Source organism: Mesoplodon densirostris, chromosome 19, assembly GCF_025265405.1.
Source record: "Mesoplodon densirostris isolate mMesDen1 chromosome 19, mMesDen1 primary haplotype, whole genome shotgun sequence".
NCBI lineage: Eukaryota > Metazoa > Chordata > Mammalia > Artiodactyla > Ziphiidae > Mesoplodon > Mesoplodon densirostris.
In genome coordinates, this window is record NC_082679.1 from 65,413,895 (window position 1) to 65,440,983 (window position 27,089).

At 63.6% G+C, this 27,089-nt stretch overlaps 1 protein-coding gene across 6 annotated transcripts in view; it reads right to left on the reverse strand.

Moving 5' to 3' along the window:
* PIEZO1 (piezo type mechanosensitive ion channel component 1) overlaps positions 1 to 24,298 on the reverse strand; it is a 54,859-nt gene extending 30,561 nt beyond the window's left edge. For all 6 annotated transcript variants that reach the window (XM_060085414.1, XM_060085413.1, XM_060085411.1 and 3 more), the window contains exon 1: positions 23,902 to 24,298. In XM_060085414.1, coding sequence (XP_059941397.1) covers positions 23,902 to 23,965 — 64 coding nt within the window. In that variant the 5' untranslated portion in view covers positions 23,966 to 24,298. The remainder of the gene's footprint in view (positions 1 to 23,901) is intronic.
* Between the last annotated feature and the right edge of the window lie 2,791 nt (positions 24,299 to 27,089).

Here is a 27,089-nt window from a genome sequence, read left to right on the forward strand (position 1 = left end):
AGGATGGGGAGACGGAGCTGGTGCTTCCCAGATGAGGGTTTCAGTCCGGGAAGGTGCCCAGTTCCAGAGGTGGCGGTGACGGCTGCACCATACGGAGAGGGTACTTAATGCCACTGAACCACACTCTTTGTTTTGTTTTTTTTTTCTTTTTGCTGTACGCGGGCCTCTCACTGTTGTGGCCCCTCCCGTTGCGGAGCACAGGCTCCGGATGCGCAGGCCCAGTGGCCATGGCTCACGGGCCCAGCCGCTCCGCGGCATACGGGATCCTCCCAGACCGGGGCACGAACCCGTGTCCCCTGCATCGGCAGGCAGACTCTCAACCACTGCGCCACCAGGGAGGCCCTGCACCACACTCTTAAAAAAGGTTAAGGAGCTTCCCTGGCGCTTCCACTGCAGGGGCCACAGGCTCGATATCTGGTCGGGGAGCTAAGATCCCGCGTGCTGCGTGGCGTGGCCCCCAAAGTTAATGATGATAAATAAATAAAATGGTTCAGATGGTACATTTTATCTTACGTGTGTTTTACCAAAATAAAAGAACACACAGCCCCAGCAATCAGTGAAGGATCTCAGAGACCAGACTGGAGGAGCAGGGGCCAGCCAGAGCCCAGTCGTCTGCAGCCAGTGGAGCGGGGCCTCCGTCCCCTCCCCAGCCCCAGGCCAAGCAGGAGGAAAAGAATCTAGAAGCTCCAACTGCCAAAAGCAGGAAGTCAGGGATGAAGGGTCAGAGGGGGCAGGGTCGGGGGGAGCGCGTGGGACAACAGTGCTGCCAGGCACTGCCCCACCCTGGGAGGGTCGCCGGGCGCCAGAGCCCGCACAGGGCCTGCCCTGGAGGGGCGACAACGGCCCCTCAGAGTCATTCATTCATTAGACGCAGAGGGCAGAGACTGCGGATGAGCGCGGCCTGGGACGCGAGCATCTCCACCAACACAGATGAGGAAACAGAGGCCATGGGGTGTCTGGGAGCGCCGCCCTCCAGAGACTGGCCGCCAGATGGTCCCCCTGCCGGGAAGCTGGCACCGGCAGGCAGGTGGCGCCAGACAGCCCTGGACGCTGACCCAGGGGACATGAGCCAGGACAGCTGGGCCCGCTGGCCTCCAGCCCCAGCAGGGTCACCCCGGGCCAGGATGAGAGATGGGGCTGGGGTCACATTCCCAGCCCACCTCCCCTCCCTGTTATCAGGGCCTGGGGACAGGGTAAGAGGCCAGCAGAGCAAGAGTGGCCCGGGGCCAGCACGGGAGCAGGCAGCAGAGGCAAACAGGACGCAAAATGGGGAGCTGACGCGACTCTCAACGTCTCCCGGTTCAGAGGGGGAATCAGGTTCCCACAGGAGAAGGGCTTTCGTGCTGGGAGAGTGCGGACTTGGGTCCAGACTCCTGGCTGCACACCTAGCCCTCGGGGCCGGTGGTCTAAGTGCCATGAAGGTGGCCTCACTGTGACTCTGCATGACAAGGAGGCTCAGGGCATCTGAGCAGGCCGCCTGGAGGAGGTGGCATTGCTTTTGGCCTTGAGGGTCGGCTAAGACTCAGGGAAGGCCAGGGGAGGTTTGGGGCAGCCCCAGGCTCCAGCAGAGAAGGACACTCAGGTGAAGAGGCGGTGGGGACGTCCTGAGAAGGGGGACAGGCCTGCTCTGCCCAGGCAGCTCCCACCTCCCCACCAGAGCTGCCCGTGGCTGGTGACCTCATGGGGGAAATATGCCTTTTCCTGAGCCAGGAACAATAGGACGGGGTGAGGGCAGAGGGAAAGCCAGCAGGGCCGCCTGCTGGGCAGGAAAGGCTCCCCCAACCCCTCCCGGCACGGTTAACCCTTCAGAGACCCTCACCCAGCACATCAGAGCCTGGTCCTGCAGATGGGGAAAGCGACCCCTGGTCTCAGCTGGTGCCCAGCCAGGAAGGGAGGGCAGGGAGGCCGGCGTGGAGGTCACAAACACCCGGGACGTTCCACACAGAGCTGGACACCACGGCCCGGCCTGCAGGGAGATGGGGGCCTGTGGGGAGGGGGGCGGCAAGACGTCGAAGACCCCAGGTCCATCCGCGGTGCCATGACGTCACCCCAAGGCTGACCTGCACCCCGGGTGGAAGAAGAGGACACGAGGCCCGTCCTCCCGAGGGAGCTTGAGGAGGCCGCCCGCCCCGAGCCTCAGTTTCCCCACCTGTGAAGTGGGGGAAGGCGTGCAGCGTGAAGGGACCCTCGGGCTCCTCACCTCGACCCTCCGAGGGGTGTTCTAGCCCCATGCGGGGAAGCCCCGGGACACACAGGACGCCAGCCTGAGCACCACACCATCGGCCAGTGGGACCCGCAGGCCAGCGTGGGCGGGTGACCCCAGAGGCTTGCAGGGGCCGCACGAGAAGGCTCAGAGGTCATGCCAGGCCTGCGTCAGCATCAGAGCTGAAAGGACAGTGGGCCTGGGAGAGACCCAGGGAGAGGCCAGGACTGGGGGGGATGCACCACGGCCGCCATGACTGCCCAGCACCCGTGAGGGGCACTACTGTCGCCTGTACTTTGCAGATGAGGAAACTGAGAGAGGGGGCTGTCACCCCCCAGAAATGGTGTGGGTCTAGGTGGCCCAGAGAGAGCAGAAGTGGGTGGGTGAGGGTCAGCCCCAGGCGCTGCCGAACCAGCCCTACAGGACAGCCTGCAGGGGACAGATGCAGCAGGGGGCGCTGGTCCAGGACTAGCAGGTCTGCAGGGTCAGCTGTGGGAAACCAGGGCCCGGGCGGAGCTGCCCGCCCTCCCACCAGGCTGGGGGACAGCCAGGCCCCTTCCAGGGCAGCCAAGGCCACGGCACATGGAAAAACGGGGTGGAGAATGGCAGGGCGCGGGGCCCAGAGTCCAGGGGCTACTGCAGCTCACCGGCCCCCTCCTCCTCTTCTTGCTGGGCTCTGGCTCGGGGTCACGGGGAGGAGGGCAGTGGGCTGAGTGCTTGGGAAGAGCTTCTGGAAGGAGGTGGCTCAGTGGCAAAGAGCCCGGGCCAGGGGCTACGGAACTCACCCCAGCCTCCGTCCCCCTACCTGTGAAACGGCTGGAGGCCCAGCCCTGCAGGAGACGCGGGCCTCTCTGGGCCTCAGTTTCCCCAGCTGTTGGGTGGGAGAGGTCATAACCACTCCCGCTCAGGGGACTGCTGCCATGGAAACGGTGCCCGGCAGGTAGCAGAGAGAACTCACCAACCTCCAAGGCCCTGCTGGAGGACACAAGTCACGGCCGGCCACGCCCATTGCCACTCCTCTTGTGTAAAAGTTAAATGAGGGACTTCCCTGGTGGAAGGTGGTTAAGAATCCGCCTGCCAATGCAGGGGACACGGGTTCGAGCCCTGGTCCGGGAAGATCACACATGCCGTGGAGCAACTAAGCCCGTGTGCCACAACTACTGAGCCTGCGCTCTAGAGCCCATGAGCCACAACTACTGAGCCCGCGCGCCACAACCACTGAGCCTGCACGTCTAGAGCCCGTGCTCCGCAACAAGAGAAGCCACCGCAATGAGAAGCCCGTGGACCACAACGAAGAGTAGCCCCCGCTCGCTGCAACTAGAGAAAAGCCTGTGCGCAGCAACGAAGACCCAATGCAGCCAAAAATAAATAAGTAAAATAAATAAATTTATTAAAAAAAACACTTAAAATGAGCACAGACACACAAGTGTGAATGTCAAAAACGCCCGAAAGAGCCACACTAAGCAAAGCCAGGGTTTACCTGTGTGCGAGGGGGCTCGGCCCTACCTGGGAGGCTTCCTTCTTCACAGGGAGAATGTTCTCACGTGTAACTGGGGTTGTGTATGGTGAACTGACCGAGAGGGGAAGACTAGGGGGAACACACCGCAGGGCATTCGGGTCACCAGGACCAGGCTTCCCTTCCACAGGCCGGGCAGGAGGCTGGGAGAACATGAGGCATCTGAGTCCCCAGGCCCCGGGGCAGCGGCAGGGTTAGACCCGGGCTCTCCTGACCCGCCCACGGGCACCCTCGGGCCTGCTTCTCCGCCAGCTGGGTGAAGCTCCTCTGGGCTGGGCCAGGCGGAACCCGGAGGCTCAGAGACCCCAGGGGAAGGCTGCCAGGCCAGGGCAGCTGCCAGGGCAGGGGTCCCGTGCAAGCCTGGCTGCCCCCCACGCCCCCAGCCCGCTGCATCTCCAGCCAGCTCGTTCCCTCTGCCTTATTTGGCTCAGAGGAGAAACCCATCAACACTTCCCTGCTGGCTTCTGCCAGGGGCGGGAGACGGAGGAAGCGGACAGTTGTGGCAGCGGGAGCGCCCGGCGCCACCAGCCGCCCCCTGCCGTCCACACAGGCAGCCGGGCCTCGCGGCTCCCACGGCAGCTCCCACAGCCCGCGGTGGCCACACCTGCCACAGCCCTGCCCTCCAGGCCCAGACCCAGAGGAGACCAAGGGCTAGATCAGACCCAGCTCTCTGGAAGGGGAAGGCCGGGGAGGTCAGCCGACGGTCCACCCCACGCACGCGCCCCCTACCCTCGGGACAAGAGCTGTGGCCGGGGCCAGCACGGGCAGCGGGGCTGGCACCTCAGGGCCCCTCGGAGAGCCCACGGAAGGCTGGGGGAGGGGGCGCTAAGGGGCCCCGCCGCCCAGACCCGCCTGAGGCCGAGACGGCAGCCCCTTCAGCTGCGTTCCCTCCACTGACCGCCACCTGCCCCTCACGGTCCGTGCGGCACATGCCCGCCCGAGACCCCGTCCCGCCCGGCCAGCTGAGGGCTGCACGCGGCCATTCGGGGCTCCCTGCACGGGCGGTCTCGGGTGGGACCACGCCGCGGGGCAGGGGGGCAGCCGGCTCCGGGCGCCACAGGAAGGCCAGGCCTGCACAGCCCGAGGGCCTCCGCGACCTTCAGAGGAATCACCTTCCTCCCACAGGAGATCGGAGGCCACAGACACGGACGCAGGCTCGTGGGGACGGGGCTGGGCAGGACGGAGCAAGGGATCGCGGCGGCCACGGGACACTGTGTCACCTACGTGGAGCCCCGCCCGCAGCCTGGGGCGCCCAGGTGCAGGCAGAGGGTTTACCTGCCACCGCGTCCAGGTTTAGCGAATACGGTGTCCGGGACACCCGGCTGCATGACTCCCTGACTGCACAGGGCAGGCGCAGGCGGCTGGTCCCCTCCCTGCAGCACAGGCTCCGGGAAGCATGGCGACTGCCCAGGGCCAGGGGGGCCTGGTGGCCGCCGTGGACCAAACACAGGGGAAGGGGCTGAACTACGTCTCGGGGGGTCCCGACAGCACCAGCATTGCCCAAGACATGCCACACGGGCCAGGCTGGTACCACTGCGGCTGTCAGACCGGGATGGGTGGGGGTGGAGGATGGCCCCCTGAGGCGCCCGGCAGGTGAAGCAGGTGGGACGTGAAGACCTGAGCCTGAGCTTTCAACCAGCACTGCCCAGGCCCGGAGGGCCGGGCGGCCAGGCCGGGGTGGGGGGCTGAGGAGAGAGCCTCTCTGGAGGTCAGGCGTGGGCCTCAAGGGCCATTCACAGGCCTCCTGACTCAAAGGGGAGCCACCTCCCAGGCCCCACTGCAGCCCCTCCTCTGCCAGGGAGACGCGGGGGAGGCCCTTCGGTGCCTCTCCTCTCGAGGCTGCTCAGACCCCGTCCCCCAGGGCTCGGCCTCCCCTGAGGACCCTCAGCACTGCCAGGGACCAGCCAGCTCCCTCAGGCAGGGCCCACAGGGCTTCCCTGGGAACCAGCGCCCTCCCGGCCCCGTGTCTGGAGCTGCCGGTATTTGCTGTGGTCTCTGCCCCCCTGGAGGGTCACCTCGCCCTCCACAATGGAGAGGCTGGATTCCAGGCCAAGGGTGGAGCCCACATTCCACAGAGAGGATGAGAGACCGCCCCCCACGCCCAGCCTCCCAGAACAGGAGGAGGCCTCACTCTTCTTTATAAATTTATTTATTTTTGGCTACACTGGGTCTTTGTTGTGGTGTGTGGGCTTCTCATTGCCATGGCTTCTCTTGCTGCAGAGCACGGGCTCTACGCACGTGGGCTCAGTAGCTGTGGCTCGCGGGCTCTAGAGCACAGGCTCAGTAGTTGTGGTGCATGGGCTTAGTTGCTCCGCAGCATGTGGGATCTTCCCGGACGAGGGCTGGAACCCGTGTCTCCTGCGTTGGCAGGAGGAATCTTAACCACTGCGCCACCGGGGAAGCCCCAGGAGGCCTCACTCTTATCTGCAGTCTCTGCAGGCTGACAGGTAAGGGGACAGCGTGCTGACACGCCCCTCCCCATCTCTGGCCTGGATGCGGTTTGACAACGTGCTCCCTCCCCAGGCCACCTAGAGCTCAGGGCCTGGCTGAGACGGGGGCCAAACCTGGGGATGCACGGAGGGCCACAGTGAGCAGGTGACAGCCAGCCCATGTCCCCAAGGTCAGTGCCCAGCATAAGGAGCCCTCCTGCCACACGGGGGGAGCCTGGCACCCTTGGCCTCTCCACATGGGTCAGCCCTGTGCAGGGCCCCCGCCCTCCCAGACCCCTGCCTCCACGACGTCCCAGGGACAGGCAGGACCCCCTCCAGCCTCCAGGAAAGGGGCTCCCAGCTGAGCCACACCCCCAGAACGTGAGGAACAGACCCCACTGCACCCCGGTGAGCGCCCACGCTCGACCCTGGGCTCTGTGCCAGCGAGGGGCTCCTGCTGGCTATCTGTCAGACGGGGAAACTGAGGCACAAAGGGTCCAGCCAGGGTGCCCGTGAGGACATCAGGCCCTCCAGAGCCCTGCTGTCCTCGCGGAGACCGAGCCCTGACCGGCTCCTCGGCACACCAGCCCCACGCAGCCGGGTTCCACCTGCTCTTTCCCGGACCCCCATCCCCCAGCTCCCCGGGGACAGACAAGTGGCCCCCGACAACCAGAGTGTCCACGTGCCCTGCAACAGGCTGCCCATCTGGGGGGCGCAGACAGAAACACACGTGGTGACGGGACAGCGGCCTGGGCGCCACTCCCACCCCACCCGGAGTTCCAGGCTAGTCGACACAGTGGGGCCCCTCGAGACACCCCGCCCACAGCGCCGGATATGGGGGAGGGCGCCCTCCTGATCCAGGACTCGGGCCTCGCCACCCACACTGCCCACCTGGGCCTCGGGGAGCCTCGGCCACCAGCACCCCTCACACAGACCCCGTCCAGGGCCTCCGCACCCTCAGGAGACATGGACAGGTACGTAGCACCCAGAGCAGCGCGAGGGGACTCGGAAGGTGACGCGAAGCCACGGGCGGCGCAGGGCCGGTGCTGCTTCCACGGCTCGGAGGTACGCGCGGATTGCACCCTCCCGGGGCCCTCCAGCCAGCAGCCCACACATCTTCCCCAAAGTTCTCCGTGTGACAAGACGCGGCGTAACCCCTCCTACACACCCGCGGTCCTCCTAGCGGGGTTCCCAGGCCACCCCGTCGGCATCCCCTGTGGATCTGGCGGCGACGCAGATCCCAGGCTTGCCCAGACCCGCGTGCTGTGACGCGTCCCTGGCGGACGTGCCCTGCCGACGGAAGGCTACCTGGGCCTGGAAGGAAGCAGGTGCGCGGCCCTCCCAGCTTAGAAGGAGCAGCAAGGTGATTATTCGGGGGACCCCGGCCGCAGCCGGGCCTGACAGTGCCACCCGGACCTCCCGTGGGGGGACAACGACCTGCCTTCCCCCGCGTCCTGCACCCACCCTCCTCCACCTGGAGGCAGCGTCCGCTTTAAGGCCGGCCCGCGGCAGCCGGGCCGAGGCCACGGGGCTTCTGAAGAGCCCGGGCTGCGTCACCTTCCAGCAGCCACCGAGGCCAGGGTCACCTTTCCAAACGTGGGTGCCCGCCGCCAGCTCTGGCCCGGGACTGGAGGGTGGGGCGCTGCCCCAGAGCCCCACCTTGTGACTCAGCTGGCCCGCAGCACCCCGAGTCCCTCTGTCTGTCTGGTCTGGATCGTGCAAACAGCCCCAGAGCCTGGTCACAGCCCGCCCCGCTCTCCAGGGCCCTTCCCAGCACCTAGGGAGGGGAGGAATGCCACCGGGCCACCTCTGGCTGGTAGGCGGGGGTGGGTCCGCAGGCCCCTTCAGAGCCCTGCCCTCCCCAGGGACACGGGAGCTGGGGCGGGGAGGGCCTCCCTGCCTGGGGGTTTAGGAAGGAGGCTCTGGTCATCCGTGTGTGTCAGCAGGAGACAGTGTCAGGGCCCCTTGGGAGAAAGAGGACATTCATGGGCCCCTATCCCACCACCATCTTGCTCCCCGGCAGACGCCCGCCCCAGCACAGCGCTGACCCCGGAAGGCGCCCCACAAACGTGGGACGGAGCGGGTGCCGACGGCAGGGAGCAGCGGGGGCGGCCCCACCCTTGGAGAACCTGTCTGCTCTCTTCACTCGGGTGAGGGCACTGAGGTCAGGGGGCTGCCCGAGAGCTTGGCGGTGTGACCAGAGACATCACGTGCCCACCAGCACACCCAGCCTTGCTTTTCCCAAGTGGCAGGCTGGCCGGGAGCTTCTGTGAGGGGCCCTCAGGCCGCGTGGAGCTTCATCCCGTGTCAGCCTTAGATGGGATTTCCACGTCCAGCAGGCACTGGAGGACGGTGGACACCCTCCCAAAGGTGCGGCCAATTGGAGGAAAGCCTTACAGCAAAGTCTGAGGCCCCCAGGGAAGAAGGAATTCTCCAGCTCCTTCAAAATTTGGACTCCAGATTGCAACATGAAGGCTTGCCCAGATTTCCAGCCTGCTGGGCTCCTTGCAAAGTTAAACTGGTCTCACAATGGCGCGAGCCAGTTCCTTAAAACAAATCTTCTCCCTCCCTCTCTCTCTCCCTCCCTCTCTCCTTCTCGTACGTGTAGAGGCGGCTATGTAAGACATCATATCTATCTATCCATCTCTTACTGGCTGTTCCTCTGGAGAACCCTGGCTGATCCCCCTGCTTTCAGGCTCCTGCACTGTGGACGGCAGGCTGGCCTGCCCGCCTCTGAGGTCTGGGCCCAGGTGGCGGAAGGGCTGGGGCAGAAAGGGTGTCGGGGGCCCCACACGGGCTCTGGAAACTCAACAAGTGCGTGGTGACCGAGGGAAACATCAACACTGTCTGCTCCTGTAACAACCAGCCTGGGCAGGGCGGCTCAGCCTGCCCCCCCCCACCCCCGCCAACAGACACCATCCCCTGGAGCAGGGATGCAGCTCATGCCACTCTGAGCATCCACTCCCAGGGGCAAGGCGGCGGGGGGCGGGGGCAGGGTGCACCCCAGGCTGAACTCCGGCTCCATCAAGCCGGGAGTGGGCCGCTGTTTCCCCTTGGCAGGAAAGGTTGCTGACCCACTCATAGAATGTTCACTCTCCTTTTCAGAATTTTTTTAGATGCAGAGAAGCACAGAAATAATTAGCAAGCAAGTTCTCCTCCTGTTACCGTGGTTCGGCTCTAACACGTTTCTCCCGCCAGCGCCTGTTTTACCAGATTAAACGTCACCCACTCAGCTGCAGTGGCCTTTGCTCACCTCCCCAGGACTCCTCTCCCCTCCTTGAGAAAAAACGCTCATGAATTTCAGGATATCCTTCCAGGAAAGAGCCACTTCTGGGCTCTGGAATTTCCACCTGGGGTCATTTCCAAGGGGGCATCCAGGCCTGCAGCTGTGGCCTGTTGGGCCGCGAAGATTACAAAAGCAGCCTCGGGCGCCCTGGGCTTAGCCCCATGTCCGCCACGGAGGTGCCACCCTCGCCCGGGCTCCCGTGAGCCCGGCCCGGCCCCTCCTGACTCCCAGGAGACCACAACCCAGATCCCCCGGCAGCCCACCCGACAGGACTAAGCGGGTCTGGGGCTTTGTCTCCTCTTAAATCCGCTTTGAAACTTCCCGAGGCCCGGTCTCCAAGCCTGCCGAGAGGGGCTGGGGCAGGGGCAATCGGCGTCGCCGGAACCCTGCCCGCCTCCGCCCGCCGCTCTCAGATCCCGCCAGCGCAATGCCATCAGCTCTCAGCCGGGGTGCCAGCACAGACCCAGCCGCCCTGCCCAGGCTGGTCGCCCGGAGCTGTCGGCGCACGGAGCAGGGACTGTGCTGGGGGACGGAGGTCCCCGCAGGCCACAAGCCAAGGCCACTCAGGCAGCGAGTGACAGAGCCGGGCCTTGCACTACGGGGCAGCCTCTCCCCTGCAGCCAGGAAGCAGCGGCCCCCTCCCGTGGTCCTCTCGGGATGGAGCTCAGCTCCGTCACCCGCAGAACAAACCCAAGCTCCCTGACGGGACCCCCAGCCGTGCCCACGGCTCCAGCACCACCGGCCTCTTCCCTAAACTAGCCGTGCGGCGCACACCCCTCCCCGCACACAGCAGGCCTGCCCCTCAGCCCCGGCCTAGCTCTCTACCACCTCCTGCGGGCGATGGACCCTCCAGACGGAGGCTCGAGCCCCTGAGGGTCCATGCTGCCGGGGAAGGGACCGAGGCCAGGCCATCACCCAGGCTCGGGCCAGCATCGCAGACCCAGAGCAACCCTCGAGGCACGCCCCCAACCCGTCCGGCTCCCGGACCACGCGGCGGGAGTGTCCCCACTGGCCCCTGGTGATGGGGTCAGCTCCCCAGACGAGAGTGAGAGTGGCCACTTAAGAGCAGAGGGCGCGGGCAGGTGGGGACGGGCAGTCCCGACTGAAGCCATACGTTCAGTGCCTGGAAAAAGAGGGGCGGCAAAAACTGCCTCTCACCCACCACATCCGGCTTTTCTGGAAAACCAATCTGGTTCCTGACAGCAAAGCAAGCGGCAGACATCCGCGGGGGTCCCGAGCAACATGATGAACAGGCCCCCACGAGGCTCGAGGCGGAGCCGGTGCCCTCCCTTCCGGCCAGCTCCACTCCCCGGGGGCGGCCAGGACCCAGGGACCCTTCCCGGCAATGAAGAGCAAGCGGGCCAGCCCCCGTCCACTGCCCCCAGTCTCAGTCGGCCCAGCTCCCAGAAGGCCTCGGCCATCGGCACAGGGGCAGCTGTCACCTCGGGGCTGCCGCCCACAACGGGCAGGTCACAACGTGCCAGGGACGCCCCTAACTGAGAGGACGCGTTCCTGGGCCCGGCAGCCTGTGGCCACAGGACTCAGGCTCTGCGTCCCCCCCTCCCCCGCCCCGTGAAGCAGGTACAGCAAGCCCATACACCGCAGCGGCTGGCTCGTGGGTTCTCCACAGCCGAGTGGGGACAGGGAGAGTGCTTGTGGCTGCCCACCTGAGGCCCGGCCTGTGCTCAGCCCGAGGCCACCTGCCCACAGCCCGGGGGCCCTGGGACCAGACCCAGGCCTCAGCACACCTCCCACCGCTGCTCCCAAGGGTCAGGGCTGAGCCTCTGGGAACGTGCAGGCTCTGGTCACCTCAGGGGAGGAGGCCCCCAGGCGTCCCCGCTACACACGGACAGGCCGCAGGGTTCCCGCGCCTCGTCCAGCTACCGCAGCCGATGCCGGGAGACCAGTGAGGGCCCCCTGGCGCCCAGCAGGCCCACAGAAACCCGCTCCCTGTGCCCCGCCCACGTGTCCCTCTATCCGGAGGGGCTCCCGAGGCCAGGGATGTACCCCCATGCAGACACGCCCCCTGGCTGGGGGCCCTTCTGACAGCCACACACACGATTCCACCCTCTCACTCTGTGACGGATCCCACGGGAGCCCCAGCAGGAACCTGATGCCCAGAGCATCCCGTCCCTGTGTGCCCCGATGCCAACCACACGCCCAGCCTCCCTGGACGGGTCGCGGCCCAGCTGGCTCCTGGTTCCTGTGCTTTCCAGCTGGGGGCCTGGAACTGGCTCAGCTTCTCTTGGCTCCGATTCTCTGTGCCACCACCTCAGAGGCCAGGCCGAGTCAGACGGGACTCCTTGGGGGGCACCAGGAAACGGCCAACGCCCAGGGCCCCAGGCCGCGCATCTGCCTCGCCACTTCCTTCCTGCCAGCAGCTCAGGCTCGGCCATGCGGTGCTGCTGTCCTGCGGGAGCGCCCAGCCGCCACGACTCAGCCAGACCTGGCAGGTTCCATCCGCTGTGCTCACCTGAGCAAGGTGTCCTCACGCTGCCGCCCGCCACCTCAGCTCTCGACGATACCAAGCCACTGACAACTCTGCCCCAGGTTCCCCCCTGGTGAGGCCACCACCGTGTCCCAGGGCTTTAGAGTGCCTTGATTAACGTGCTGGGTGGCCAGGCTTCCCGAGATGCGTCCAGGGGTGTGGGAGCAGCAGCACGGCCGCCTCGCACTCAGGGCGACTTTACAAAGTATTTCACCCGCGTCACCTGGAGGATCACCCCAAGGGCCACGAGGCCAAGCAGGGCAGGTGCTCATCTCACAGCTAGAGATTAAGACGACGGGGGTGCAGAGAGGCCCCGGGGAAGGCAGGGCGCCTGGCGTAGTAGCAGGCTCAGCGCCCCCCAGCCCCCTGCAGGCCTCCAATGCCTCCGGAAGACACAAGCGGGCCCGCCCCGGCTCTGGAATGTGATGGAGCCCGTGAGCCCGGAAGCTTCCCGCAGCCTCCTCTGGAGGGTTACCCTCCATCTGCCTCGTGCCCGCTCTGGCCCTTGAGGGCCTGGGGTCTCCTCCCAGCTGGGCTCAACTCCGCGTGGGCCCCCCGAGGAGACTGCCCTCCTGCCCACCCCTGCAAGCCACTCTCAGCCTCCAGCCCTTCATCCCTCGCTCTCCCAAGGAGCGCGGCGGACAGGGGCACAGCACAGCCCTCCCAGGGTGGTGGCCCACCCAGTTTACGGGGCAAAGGAGGCGACGGGGAGGGGAAAGAGGGGTCTCGCTCCAAGAAGAAAGGTGGACGGGTGGAGGGTGAGGCGGGAGGGAAGCTGCCTGGGGAGCGGAGCACAGGCTCCCTCCCTCCCTCCCTGCGTGGCCACACAAGCCTGCCTCAGCTGGAGTGTCTCCACCTGCAACCCGGGATGGGACGGGATGGGACAGGACGGGAAGGAAGGCCACCCCCAGGAGGCCCCGGATCCTAAGAGGGCTAGAGTCAGGTGGGAGAGCGGCGGAAGGCCCGACAGGGCCGCGGGGCCACCTCCAGGGAGAGAGGAGGGCCCGGCCATCCTGCGCCTGGCGTCCCTGGCTTCCTGAGCGGGGACACAGGGACACAGGACCCAGAGCCCACCGCCATCCCCAGTGTCCAGGACTCCGAGGGGAGCTGCTTCCAGGCCAGACGACGTGCCAGCGCTCCTTCAATGCTAATCCCATCCTTCTGGGGTCACGTGATCTGCCCCTTTGCCAGGACAAGGATTCGGGGGCAGGAGAGGACCCCACCAGGGTCACAGGGCAAGGCTGCCCTCCCGACGGGCCCCTGAGTGCCATTCCTGGGCCCTTATGGAGCCTCAGGCCACTGTCCCTGTGTCACCCCGCTCCTGACCTCCAGAGATTAGGGCCCAGCCCGGCCATCGCTCCCCGGCTGGGACGGTGTGCGCCTGCTGACCGGTGTGGGGCGTCCCTGCGGCGGGAAGGGGGTGTCCCAGGCAGGGCTCGGCACCCGCGGGGCCTCGGGCAGTGCTCGCTTGTCACAGCCTCTGCCTCTGTCCACTCCCCACACACAGGACCGGGCAGTGGCCAAGCTGTAGTGACAGTGACGAGGAAACAAGGGCCGAGGGACAAAGGGGCACCACCCCGCCAGCAAGGGTGGAGAAGACCCAGGCGGGTGCCTCCCACACGGAGTGGAGACACGGGCCAAGCGTGTGTCTGTCGAGCTGAGTGTGTGAGCGTGTGCTAAGCTGAGCCAGCCGCAGGAGAGAGGAGGGAGCCGGCCTGGACGCGGACAGGCCCCGAGGACCACAGGCGGCTCGTCTGCCGGGGAGACCGCACAGACCTCCCGGGAGGGTCACACAGGACGCTACACGCCAGGGCCTGGCTGTGCCCACCTGGGGGAGGCTGCCTTTGCTCAAGTACCAGGTGTGCGTCCGGCAGCGAGCCTGTCCTGTCCTGGGACTCGGGGTCTGACTCCGGGGAGCTTATCCTGAGGGGAACACTCAGAAGAGAAAGCAGGTGAGCACAGAGGTGGTCACTGCGTCCCTGGGAACCACAGGAACGGGGGTCTGGAGGCTGGGACCATCTCTGCAGCGGCTGAAAGGAACCCGCTTCATTCAACAGGCAGCCCAGGGGAGGCCACGTGGAAGGGCAGAGTGACAGTCCCCCTGCAGGAGTGACACCAGGACAAGAGCCTGCAGACAGCGGGACAGAGGCCCCAGAGGAGATCTGAGAGCCGGCAGAGGCCGGGCAGGGGGGAGGGGGGACGGGACGGGACGGGAGGGGACGGGACGGGACGGGCAGGCAGCCGGGGTGGGGGGGGACGGGACGGGACGGGACGGGCGGGGAGGAAGTGGGAAGGCCCAGCCCAGCGAGCGGAGCGGCCCACCCACCAGGAAACACTCAGAGACCCCGTGAGCCAGCCAGCTCGGGGGCACGGGAGAGGACGTCCTAGCCAGAAGTGTCCGAGCTCACAGGACTTTGAATCAAAAACACCTGCTCTTAACTGGACACCATAAAGAAGATGATTAGCTCTTCACTGGACACCATAAAGAACACACTTAGGATCGTAAGTCACAGGCAGGAAAAGCACGTGCGGTACAAACAGGTGATAAAGAGCTTACAACCTCGAGTCCACGACGAACCCCCAGAGCCAGAAACAAAAAGACAAACAGTCCAATATTTTTTAATGGGTGAAAGCGTCTTAGAGGCATGTATGTGCCAGAGAAGATGTCCAAGGTACTTGACACATCGTCGGCTCAGGGGAACAGAGACTGGAGTCGCAGGAGACGCCACTGCACGCCCCAAACCAGCAAAACTCAGAGGCCAACACCACGTGCGGCGAGGGTGCAGCACCCTGGAGCGTCCCCTAAACGACAACCAGGAGGACAGATCGAAGTTTCCTCGCGGTGAACACGCGATGCCCGTGACCCAGCAACCCCACGGCCAGAAGTGAACGAAATTCAAGTGCGTGTCCGCAGAGACGCCACGCGGCCAGCAGCCTCGCGCCCACTTGCCAGGCCCAACAGGTGATCGGATAAGCAAACGTGGCAGTGCGTTCAGGGGACCTTAGCACCAGAAAGAAGGAACCACCAGCAGACAGAGTCACACCCCAGAGATGTGAAGGCACGGAAGGCAGCAGACGCAGAAGTACACACCCCGGTGGTCCCTCGAGCACGGACCCCCCAGTGCAGGCAGAACTGCCCTGGGGAAAGAAGTCAGAGTCGAGGGGGGTGAGCGGGAGGGCAGAAACATTCTCCATCTCGTGTGGGGAGGTGGACAGATGTGCTTGGCTGTCAACCCTCCAAACAGAACACGTAAGGTCCGACCCTTTACTCTGAGTGCCTGACGCCTCAGTGGAAAACTCTACGCGTGGACTGTGCCGTCCTCCCCCGGGGGCTGTGTCGGGACCCCAGAGCCTACAGCAGGGCCTGGCACAGGCAGGTTCTCCAGACACGTTTGCCGAGCGAGTGACGCGTAGAAGGCGGCAGAGTGACCGAGTGTCTGGGAGGAGGGCAGCCACAGGAGCTGGTGGCAGGGGGACAGCCGGCGGGTTCTGGGGCGAGGACAAGCTCGGGGACTCGGGAGACCAGATGGGAGCTGGAGGTTGGTGGAGGAGGAGGTGTAGCCAGAGGAACTGGGGGGGGGCACCCCAGACACTGACACGAGTGGGGGCGGGGCTCCCGGGAGGCAGGAGTGTCACGGGCGAGAACTCTGCCCCTGGGGTGCTCACCCGTGACGTGGAAAAGCCACTAGTACCCCCTCTCAGGAGGCAACGTGCTGTGGGCAGCAGCCCGGAAAGTGAGTGGAGGCCCGTCCTGAGGCGGCCCCGTGGGCAGTGGGCAGCTCTCGGATGTCCCGGGAAGGCCACGTGGCTGTGGGATGATCTGGACGCAGAGCCAGAAGCCTGGGGCTGGGTGTGCCGAGGACCCTGTCCATCCAGGCCGGGGGACGATGCTTGTGACCATGGGTGGAGGCTTCAGGGGGCTGGGGGACGGGGGGACACGGAGGTAGAGAAACGATGCAGCGCTGTGTGCCCACGTGGCGGCCAGCTGGAGAGGAGAGTCAGCGCCGGCGACCCACACCGGCACACGGGGACCGAGGCCTCGGCAGTGACAGTGACCTGCCCCTCCGTGAAGCAGCCCAGGGACAATCCCCCCCCAGCAGGGGAGACAGGTCCACGTGGCACAAAGCCCTTCAGAGCTCCTGGACGTGTCCCGTGGTCACTACGATCCCTGGCCACCGACGGGGAGGGGAGGATGACACAGCTGAGCTGGGGGCAGTGGCGCAGACGGCCGGGTTTCGCTTTGAAAAGCTCCCGTGAATGCTGCCCTGATGACGTGGTGTTTCCAATGGTGTTAATGCTGTCCTGATGACGTGTCGTTTCCAATGGTGTTAATGCTGTCCTGATGACGTGGTGTTTCCAATGGTGTGAATGCTGCCCTGATGACGTGGTGTTTCCAATGGTGTTAATGCTGTCCTGATGACGTGGTGTTTCCAATGGTGTGAATGCTGCCCTGATGACGTGGTGTTTCCAATGGTGTTAATGCTGTCCTGATGACGTGTCGTTTCCAATGGTGTTAATGCTGTCCTGATGACGTGGTGTTTCCAATGGTGTTAATGCTGTCCTGATGACGTGGTGTTTCCAATGGTGTGAATGCTGCCCTGATGACGTGGTGTTTCCAATGGTGTTAATGCTGCCCTGATGACGTGTCGTTTCCAATGGTGTGAATGCTGTCCTGATGACGTGGTGTTTCCAATGGTGTGAATGCTGCCCTGATGACGTGGTGTTTCCAATGGTGTGAATGCTGCCCTGATGACGTGGTGTTTCCAATGGTGTGAATGCTGCCCTGATGACGTGGTGTTTCCAATGGTGTGAATGCTGTCCTGATGACGTGGTGTTTCCAATGGTGTGAATGCTGCCCTGATGACGTGGTGTTTCCAATGGTGTGAATGCTGTCCTGATGACGTGGTGTTTCCAATGGTGTTGTAACCATAATCAGAAATGAAGTGAAGGAGAGGGAGGGAGGGGGACTGGAGGCAGAACAGGACCCTGGGACCCCGGGGGAGGCTGGGGCCGGGTTTCCCTTTGAAAAGCTCCCGTGAATGCTGCCCTGATGACGTGGTGTTTCCAATGGTGTGAATGCTGTCCTGATGACGTGGTGTTTCCAATGGTGTTAATGCTGTCCTGATGACGTGGTGTTTCCAATGGTGTTGTAACCATAATCAGAAATGAAGTGAAGGAGAGGGAGGGAGGGGGACTGGAGGCAGAACAGGACCCTGGGACCCCGGGGGAGGCTGGGGCCGGGTTTCCCTTTGAAAAGCTCCCGTGAATGCTGCCCTGATGACGTGGTGTTTCCAATGGTGTGAATGCTGTCCTGATGACGTGGTGTTTCCAATGGTGTTAATGCTGTCCTGATGACGTGGTGTTTCCAATGGTGTTGTAACCATAATCAGAAATGAAGTGAAGGAGAGGGAGGGAGGGGGACTGGAGGCAGAACAGGACCCTGGGACCCCGGGGGAGGCTGGGGCCGGGTTTCCCTTTGAAAAGCTCCCGTGAATGCTGCCCTGATGATGTGGTGTTTCCAATGGTGTGAATGCTGTCCTGATGACGTGGTGTTTCCAATGGTGTTAATGCTGCCCTGATGACGTGGTGTTTCCAATGGTGTTGTCACCATAATCAGGAATGAAGTGAAGGAGAGGGAGGGAGGGGGACTGGAGGCAGAACAGGACCCTGGGACCCCGGGGGAGGCTGGGGCCGGGTTTCCCTTTGAAAAGCTCCCGTGAATGCTGTCCTGATGACGTGTTGTTTCCAATGGTGTTGTAACCATAATCAGGAATGAAGTGAAGGAGAGGGAGGGAGGGGGACTGGAGGCAGAACAGGACCCTGGGACCCCGGGGGAGGCTGGGGTGTGACTGGGGGCAGCCACAGGTCAGAGGCCCTGGCAGTTCCAGGAGGTGAGAGAGACCGAGGCCCAGGCCTGAGGCCGCTGGGGCTCCTGCTCGGAGGCCCCTGCCTGGGAGCCAGGCTGTGTCCCTTCCTGCTGTGCCCATCCAGACCCAGCCACAGTCCGGGCCACAATCACGGGCCGCTGGCTGCTCCTGCAGGCCCAAGGGATCTGTGCGCATAGCAGTTGTGTTCTTTTGTTTTCCCCAGAGGATCCACGGGAGGTGAGGAGGCTGGGGGGACGGGCCTGGCCAGCACACCTGGGCACTGCCGGGGTCGGAGCCGGGCCTGGACGCGGCCGGAGAGGCGCGTCCCTCCCGCCTCAGCTCCCTGCATGGGACACGTCCCGCCACGCGGTCAGCGGTTAGGAGCCCAGGACGGAGGCCCCGCCCACCCCGGCCCCCCACCTGCTCTCAAGGACAGCAGCCCCCAGACCCCTCCCGCTCTGCGGAAGCCGCTGGGCCCGGTTCAGCTGCCCGTTCGCTGGCAAAGGAAACCACAGGAGGCAGCTGAGGTGGCCACGGTCCCTCTTTAGCCTGACCCCGGGGAAGGAGAAGAGGCCTGGCTATATATACTCACGGAGAAAAACAGCGCGCAGGTCGGAGCCTGGTAAACAGTCGGCCGTTACAGGCAACTAAAAATACTCCCTATAATTATGTTATTAAAACACACCAGAAAAATTGACCCGCCCCATTCGGCAAAGGCCCGAGACGGCGCAGGGAAGCGCGGGCCACGCACGTCGGCCTGAGGGTGCCCTGGCAGCACCGGGCGGCTGGGCTGGGCCGGGCGATGCCCATCGCAGTCGGCGGCTTCTGCAGGGCTGCCCGCAGCGCCGGGCCCCAGCCTTGCGGGCTCCTCTCCAGGGCAGAGGCTGCTGACCCCGGGCCACCCCAAGAAACACTCTCACACGTGTCAGGGTGGGTGGGGGTGCTGCCGTGGCCCCAAAGACCCGCAGCCACCTAACCTCACAGGTGGGGACACAGCAACCTTGGGCCCCAGCCACTGACCAGGGCCTTCCTTCTGAGGACAGGAAGAAAGAATTAAAGAAGGAACTTAATCTCATCTGACCCAAAACTTCACTGTTTTATGACAAGTATTCATACATTACTTGTGTAATTAACACTAAATTAAAGAATCAAAATGGGGACAGGGGGGTCAAGCCTCAGGTCCCTCCGGCCCCGGCTGTTCACTGGGCACTGCCCTGCCCTCTCCACCCCAACCCAACCCCTCCGACTGGCCACCACTAGGGGATGGGAGCCCCCCCAGCTACCAGGCCACCTGTTCGTCTCCTTCCACAGACGGTCCGACTCTGGGGGGCTGCACTGGTCTGGAGCCTTGGATCTGCCATCCTGCCCCCTCCCCGGCCTGGCTGACAACTTCTCTTCCACCAGCAGACCAGTCTTGCTGGGTGCCCACCTCCCCACAAGCCCTGCCCAGCCTGGACCTTGTTCTGTATAGCGTCACTGGCTGCACTGTGTTTCTTTCCCATCTGGGCTCAGCTCAGCGTGAATAAACACGGCAAAGGCACTTACAGAACCAAGACGCCGGGAGCTGTGGGGGACCCACACCTCGCTTTACAGCCAAGGAAACCTCGGCCTCCATTAGAGAGGAGAATGGGCCCAGCCCCTCCCATGCCCACAGTCACTGGCCCTGAACCAGAACCTAGGCGCCTGCCCGGAGCACTGTCCCACGAGACCTGGGTGAGAGAACGCTTGAATGAACTTGGGGAAACATCCCACGTGAGCACAGGAATCTGAGCAGGCGGGTGTCATGCACGGTGGCTCTGTACACCATGACTTCCCGCCTGGAAACGGCGTATGGTCGGCGGGCAGCTCTGCACAATCAGGACCTGGTGGTGGGCGGCTCTTCCACTCAGCCCCCCAGGACTGTCCCACCCTGCCCCGTCCAGGGACCAAGAGATCAGAAACCTGGGATCGGCCTTTAAGCTTTTATCGTCTCGTTTACAGGCAAGGAAACTGAGGCCCCGACAGAGGGGTGAGGGCCTGGCAGGTTCAGAGCGGGACAGACGCTGGTGCCACCCACAAGCCCCTCCAGCAAGGCCAGCCTCCCCCCCTCCTCCCTGAGACCTCCCACCCCAGGTTCTCCCACCCCGCCAGCAGGTGTGGGACTCACCTGCCCTGAGAAGGAAAAGATTTCACCTCCAGATTCATCCTTTCTCACCTGCGTTCTAGTCCCCCAAGCCCCAGGTTCCTCATCCAGCAAACAGGCTTAACTCGACTCAGAGGGGTTCAAAGGTCAGGAGTGGGGCAGAGGTCACATGCAGAGCATCGACCCCCCCCCCAAGACAGCCTCAGGCTCCAGCCGCTGCACAGCAGACACAGCGGCCTCTGACCCACTTCTGAAACTCCTGGAGTCAGCGTCATGAGAAAGAATGAAATTGCTTTGGTAACCAGAGGAAAAAAGTCTACAAACAAAAAAATCTAAATAAAAAAAGTCATATATTTCTAAAACAGATAACAAAGACCAAGACTTCATTGAATTCTAAGGAAAAGAGGATTCCTGAGGACCAGGGTGGTCAAAAGTGGCTTCCTGTAGGAGGCAGCTCACACTGGGCCCTAAAGACGGTGCTGGTGGGGCGGGGGGAGGGCAGGGGATACCCTCGACCCCTGTAGGGGCCCTGCCACAGAAGGCAGTCCCCTGCAGCTGCGCTCACAGCAGAATCTGTGCACAGAGCAGTTGTGTCCCCTTTCCCTCTCCATCTTTGAGCACCGAAAGTGTCGGAGGGAAAGACACCGCCCAGGAAGCAGCCCCGGGGACAGGATCTGAGATGCTTGTCACCCCCCGCCCCCCAGTACCCTTCCCGCTGGGCCGCTGGTGGGATGGCCACCTGCAAGATGACCACAGATGACCCGTCCTCGGCTCCTGGGCCAACCCCAGCCCCTTCCCCGATCACGCACACTGAGCCCTCGGGTCCCGTCAACCAGGCACCTGAGTCCTGTGACTTTTTCAGTCCTCGGAGGGGCTGCAGAAGGCCGAGTCTCCCCCGGAAGGCGGCAGATGAAAGCGAGACCTATCCTCAGCTCTGGGGGCCCCGGAAAGGGACGGCCCCAGGCTCACTGCCAGCCTGAGGGCCTAGCGGGGTGTCACCACCAGGGGGCTGGGAGGGACCCTCAGGCCTGGGTTTCTACCAGGGCCCCGCGCTCTCCCAGGCCTCCGTCTTCCCACTGCCTTCCTGCCAGCCTCACAGCGGTGTTAAGACGGTGATGGTGAAAACACGATGAAAAGGAGGAAGTGTCCCCATTCTAAATGGTGACACGGCAGTGACAATCAGGCTGGCGCAGGTGACGACGCTGGCGTGCAGTGGGCGTGTCCACGAGGCCGGAGCCCCATCCATCCCGCAGGCGGAAGCCATGTTGCCGCCCTGCACGTATTTCCCTGTCAGTCATACAGTTACTGCCTTCTAACCACCTGCCTTTGGGCTACAGTGTTGCTTTTGGGAGGCCCGTTCGGTCAAGAGTTGCAGGCGGGGCGGGGCCCGTTCCATGGGAATCACAAAGTGTTCTGTCCTGACGTCTCTCTAGAACCTTCCAGCTCTGGGTCCTGACCCCCAGGGCTGCAGGGACCACAGGTGAGACGTCGAAGGCCGTCACCCTTCCCGGGGGGGTGGGGGGGGCTGGGGAGTCTCTGCTGTGACGAGGTGGAAGTGGGATTTGGGGGGGCAAGGGGCACCCCAGGATGACCCAAACCCTGACTGCGGCCGCTGCCTAAACCAGCACAGGCACAGGTCTGACCAATACCCTCTGACGGCCTCATCCAGCACCGACCACTCACTGGGAAACACCGCAGAACTAACCAACTCTGCCAAAGCTCGTCCCAGAGCCAGGGGCGCTCAGAAGCCAGCAGCACAGCAGCTCCCTCAGGAGCCGCCCACGCCCGACCCGAGAGCCGGCCTCCAGCCTCTCAGGTGTCACTGCGCAGGGCTCCTGGCCCGCTAGACATCACCCTCCCACAAAGCTCAAGAAAAAATATGGGGGGCCAAGCCCCGCACCCAGACACAGAATCCACGGGGGGCATGGCCAGGGTATCAGGGTTTTAATTAACAGACTTCATTTTGGGGACAGTTTCAGATTTACAGGAAAGCTGAGCCAACTTTTAGAGGAAAGCTGAGCACAAAGAATTATTCATCAGGATGTGAAAAGCTCTCAGGTGACTCCAATATAGCCCAGGTGGGAACCCTGAGCTAATGGCCCCTCTGCATCCAGAGACCAAGAGACCTCCCCTCCCCTCCCCCAAATCACCCACTTGGGTTACAGGCAGCAGCCCGAAGAACACAGATTAATTCTCGGGGTCCACGAAGTCTGGCCCTGGGGCTGCGCCTGGCTCCACCACTTGTCCTGCTATAGCTCACAAGCTAGGAGTGGTGTTTACATTTTTTAATCGTTGGAAATAATACCAGAAAAGCTCGTGACGTGAAAATATTTACTATCCAGCCCATCACGGAAGAAGTCCACTGACCCTGAATGAGGAGACTGCGCCACGTGGGGCCGTGCGCCCTTCAGGAGCGGAGCGAGCGCCCACCACGCAGGCCTACCCAATCCCCCTCCCGGCTTCACAGCCTAAGGGGCTGCAGGTGTGCTACGGGCGTCTGACGCCAACCTGCCCCTCTGAGAAGCTTACCAGCTCCTGAACCAGACCTCCAGCTGGGTCCGTTCTGCGAGCCTGTTAACGTCTACTCTCCAGAGGCACGAGGAGAAAGGCCGGCGGACCCCGCGCACTCCCGGGCACATCCTGGACTGTCCTGTCCGTACGAGGCTGACTCAGACCCTCCTCCCCGACCTCAATGGTTTTCATTGATTCCTGTCCTGAAAACTTTCCCAAGTCTCACCACCTTTCTCTGCTACAAATCAAAACACTGTCTGGGAGCCGAGTGCAGGCTGCTCTGGGTCCCACATTCCTGGCCCACTGGAGCCCGCTCCTACCTATAACAGAAGTTGGCAGATTCCACCTGGAGTGATTTCAGAGGCTCTGGAAAGGCTTTCCAGCATAAAAACACCAACACCCACCATGGTCGGACAAATTTTCACCCACCAGGCAGACTCACGTTGCAAACCATTCCATGTTGCCGCGAATTAATTTAATCAGACCGCTTTCCAGCTCACACCCAGTAGAGACAGCCCCAGCGGAGGGAGCTGAGGGCCAAGGGCTGGCGTGTGAGGGGTGAAATGAGTCTCGGGCGCTCTGCCCTGGGCACAGGGAGGCCAGGAGGGGCGCAGAGGGGAGGGGCCCTGGAGCGACGAGAACCACAACTACGAGCTTTCGGGAAGAGGCTCCGATGACACGGCAAGCAGCGGACACTCACGCCAGGGTTCCGGACCCTCAGCTCTGACCCCAAGACCAGAGCCTTCTGCGGGGCATTCCCTCCCCCAGCCCAGGGCACAGCCTGCCCCGCCCCGCTCGCGGCACTAGAGCCCAGCGGAGTAAGCCAGGACACCAGGGCGGCAGGGAGGAACCCCAACTATGTTTTCCAGAGCATGGGCCTGCCCTAGTCCGGCTGTGGGGTGGGGACGGGAAGGGCAAGAGTGAGGGGGGCCGAGCCCAGGGCACAACGACGTTAGAGCCTCCGGAGGCTCCAGATTCAACAGCTCCAGGCAGGGAGCCCGCCTTCTCCCAGATTGGTCAGGAAGTCGTGATGCAAATTTGAGTTTGTTTTTTTTTTAAACACGAAAGAGAAAAAGAGATTCGTGCCCCCCTCACCGACGCCCCAGCCCCCTCCCATAGGGGCCGACATTCCCCTACCCTCGTGCCCCTACTCTCAGCGCCCAGGGCGTAGGCACGAGCCGCCCTCTCCGGGGGTCGCTCGTCGCCCGCCCCTGTGGGCGCCCGGGTGCCATCTGCCCGCCACCCCGCCGCCGCCCTCCCAGCCTGGCGCTGGGACGGGGCCCCGGCCTCCCCGGCGCTCTCATGCTTCTGGAATGCGGGCGCCCAGGGCCGCGCGCGTCCCGGGGAAGCTCCGCGCCCTCCCGCCCGCCCGCGCACGGTCCTCGCCCCGCCAGCCTCGCTGAGCGGCCGGGCCGGAAACCGGGAGCGGGGACGCAAACCCGTCCCAGACCAGAGCCCGCCGCGCACGCCCACACTCACCGGCCAGGAGAGCGAAGGGCAGCAGCAGCCAGTAGAGGACGGCGCCGAGCACGTGCGGCTCCATGCCCGAGGGGCCCGCGGGGCCGGTCCGGGGTCGCTCGGCCGCCGCGGCGCTAAAGGGCGGCGCTGGGGAGCCGCGGCCGGCGCATGGCGCACAGGGCGGGTCGCCGCACGTGCCGCGCGCAGTGGCCAGGACCCCGGCTGGTCGGTGGGGACACGAGCGCCTCCGCGCCCTCCTGGTTCTCCTCCTAGGGCCGGGGCCCGCCGCGCCCCGCCGGTGCCGACGGCTGGGGCCCGCGCTCTTTCCGGTGTCAGCTCTGCCCCGCGGCGGAGCGCAGCGCACGGCTCTTGGCGGCTCGCGGAAGCCGAGCAGGAAAGGACGCGGCTCCCTCCTCCCTCAGCCCGCCCGCCGGCCTTTATAAGCTCGGCCCCCGCCCTCCCGGCGTGCCCGCCCCCGCGCCTCCCCGACGGCCCGGCACGCCCCGGCAACCCCTCCGCCGCTCCGTGACGCCCGCGCCCCCCACGAGCCCTCCCGGCCGGGACCGGAAAGCGGGGACCGGAGACCCCCGTGCGGCGCACTCCCCGAGAAGACCTCCACCCTCAACAGCCTTGGCGCTGCCGCTCGGAGTCGCGTGGGGGCGGGCGGGGGCCGCTTCTCCCCCGGCGGTCCCGTCCCGGAGGGCTCAAAGAAGGGGTCCCTATCGCCGGGCTTCTGCGGCAACACGCCACCCGCATCTGCGCCCCGCACTGCAGGAGCAGCTGGGGCTTTGCTCCCGCGGACGCGGACCCGCAGCGCCCCCTGGGGACCGTGGGGGTGTCTCGGAGGCCCCGCCCGCAGGGCCAGGGCCGGGGCCAGGCTGGATGTCAGGCGGGAGGCCCTTGAGGTCCGACGGGGGCTGGGGGCCGCTTCCACCCGCGCCTGCCACCACCGCCGGCTCTGCCCTGATTCCTCTGCCAGAGGAGGGAAACGGTAACCGCCCTTGGGCGGCCAGGCCAGGGTCTGAGCCCAGGCTGCGCTGGGCACTTAACCCGGCCACCCCAGTTTGGCCTTCTCCACACTTGAATTGGGCTGGGAAAGGAGAAAAAAAAGCCACTTAGTGTGTAAGGCAGAGCCCACCGAGGGTGACGGGACCCAGGACCGGGTGAGGGCCTGAGGAAGCTATGGGTGCGGTGGGGACCCAGAGCCTGCAGATGGCACCACCCGGCTCCAGCTGGCCAGCCATCCCGGCTCCAACACAGGCCCAGACCCTCCCACTCTTCAAAAGCCAGAAATGGGGCCTTTCATGAAACCTGGTGTTTCAGTGTTGACTGGTTTTCTCTGCCTCTCCTTCTGCCTGCTCCTTCCTGGAGTCACGTCCGACCCTGGACTTTCTCTAGACCCCTTGAGACTTGTAGCCTCGGGGTTCCTCCCCGAGGTCAGAGACCAAAGGAGGCTGGGGACATGGGGTTGAGCTCCTTGAGAGTCCCAGGACCCACCTGTAAATGCTGCCTATTCCCAGCCTCTAGAGAGATGGCTAGAACCACCCTCAAGGTTAGGCCCGAACCTAGCCGCCTGAGGCCATCCCTTGGCAGGGATTGTGGCCAGGGTCCTCGAGCAGCACCAGCGTCAAGAGAGATGACCGAAGGACAGCCCCAAGAGGCCAGCCCCCTCTCTGAGCCTTGGCGGGGGGCGTCTGTGAGATGGGATGGGGGCCAGCTGCAAAGCTGTGAAGATTTAAGAGGAGAACATGTAAAAGTGATGTGAAGTAACGCACACCCTTGAAGGGTTATCATCGGGCCCCTCGGTTACCCACCACCCTCGTCATTCTTAACCGGGCTGTGGACTGGAGAGAGGCGGGCAGAGGGAGAGGGAGAGACAATAGGCAGAACAGACACAGCATTGGGGTTAGGGCTGCCCCTACGCTGCCCTCTGCCTGGCCTGTCCTCAGGGTGACCAGGGGACAGCAGGGGGCCCCTCTCGGGACACTGATGTCCACCTACACCGGGCCTTGTTTGCATAAAGGGTTTAAATGCAAAAACAACAAAAAGCTTAAAAACCACTCCCTTAAGCTAAGTCCTTCTAAGGTCTAGGACACAAGGTTTTAAACTCTGTCCCAAGAGCAAAGTCTGAGGGGGAAGCAGGAGGACTCAGAATGAGGAGGAGGGGACAAGAGCCCTGGGTGGGCAGGCCCCCAGCACCCCCGGAGCTTCGGGGACCTGGCTCACCGTGCTTCCCACCCTCCCGTCTGGCTCCAGAACAAAGAAAGGACTTTCCCTGAAGAGGAGCAGAATGTGTGCTTCCAAGAACTGTGAGCAGCGAAAGACAGGAAAGAAACTTAACTGTTCTGGCAAATTTAGGAGCTGTTAGAAGAAATCATCGTGTATCCTGCCCTGGAGCGCTTCAAAGCAGTTAGAGAGGGAAGCAACTCTCTGTGTATCAATATGGAACAATCCCTAAGATGCAGTATTACAACTGGGAAAAGCAGAGGCGTTGGCCCATGCCTGGCCTTCGTGGACACAGAGTCTCTGGGAGGAACACAAGCCACAGCCAGGCCGGTAGGGGCGGAGCTGCACTATCGGGTGGTAGGGGAACAATGGTTGCTGAAATGCCTTTGTGTGTTGTGGTTTTTTGCTGTATCCATGTATCACCTATTCACAAGGTACATTTTACAAGAGCACAGTGGGGACAGATTCTCAGCAGAAGACCTTCCCCACCTGCCGACTTGCCAAGGAGGGGGCGGGGGCAGTCCTAGCTCTTCAGTAATGCAGGTTCTACTCCTTTGCAGCTGAGGACACGGGGGCCCGAGGCGGGGACGTCATTTGCCAAAGGACAAGCCAGGCCTTAAGACCAACTTTCCTGATTCCAAGCCCAAAGCCATTTCTGCCTTGCAACCCCATGGTTCAGGGTCCTACCACACTTGTTGATTAAAGCAGAAATGTAACCACTCTAAAAGAACAGTATGGAGATTCCTTAAAAAACTAAAAGTAGAGCTGCCATAGGATCCAGCAATCCCACTCCTGGGCATATATCCAGAGGAAACTGTAATTCAAAAAGATACATGCACCCCAATGTTCATTGCAGCATTATTCACAACAGCCAGGACATGGAAGCAACCTAAATGTCTATCGACAGATGAATGGAGAAAGAAGATGTGGCACATATTTACAATGGAATATTACTCAGCCATAAAAAGAATGAAATAATGCCA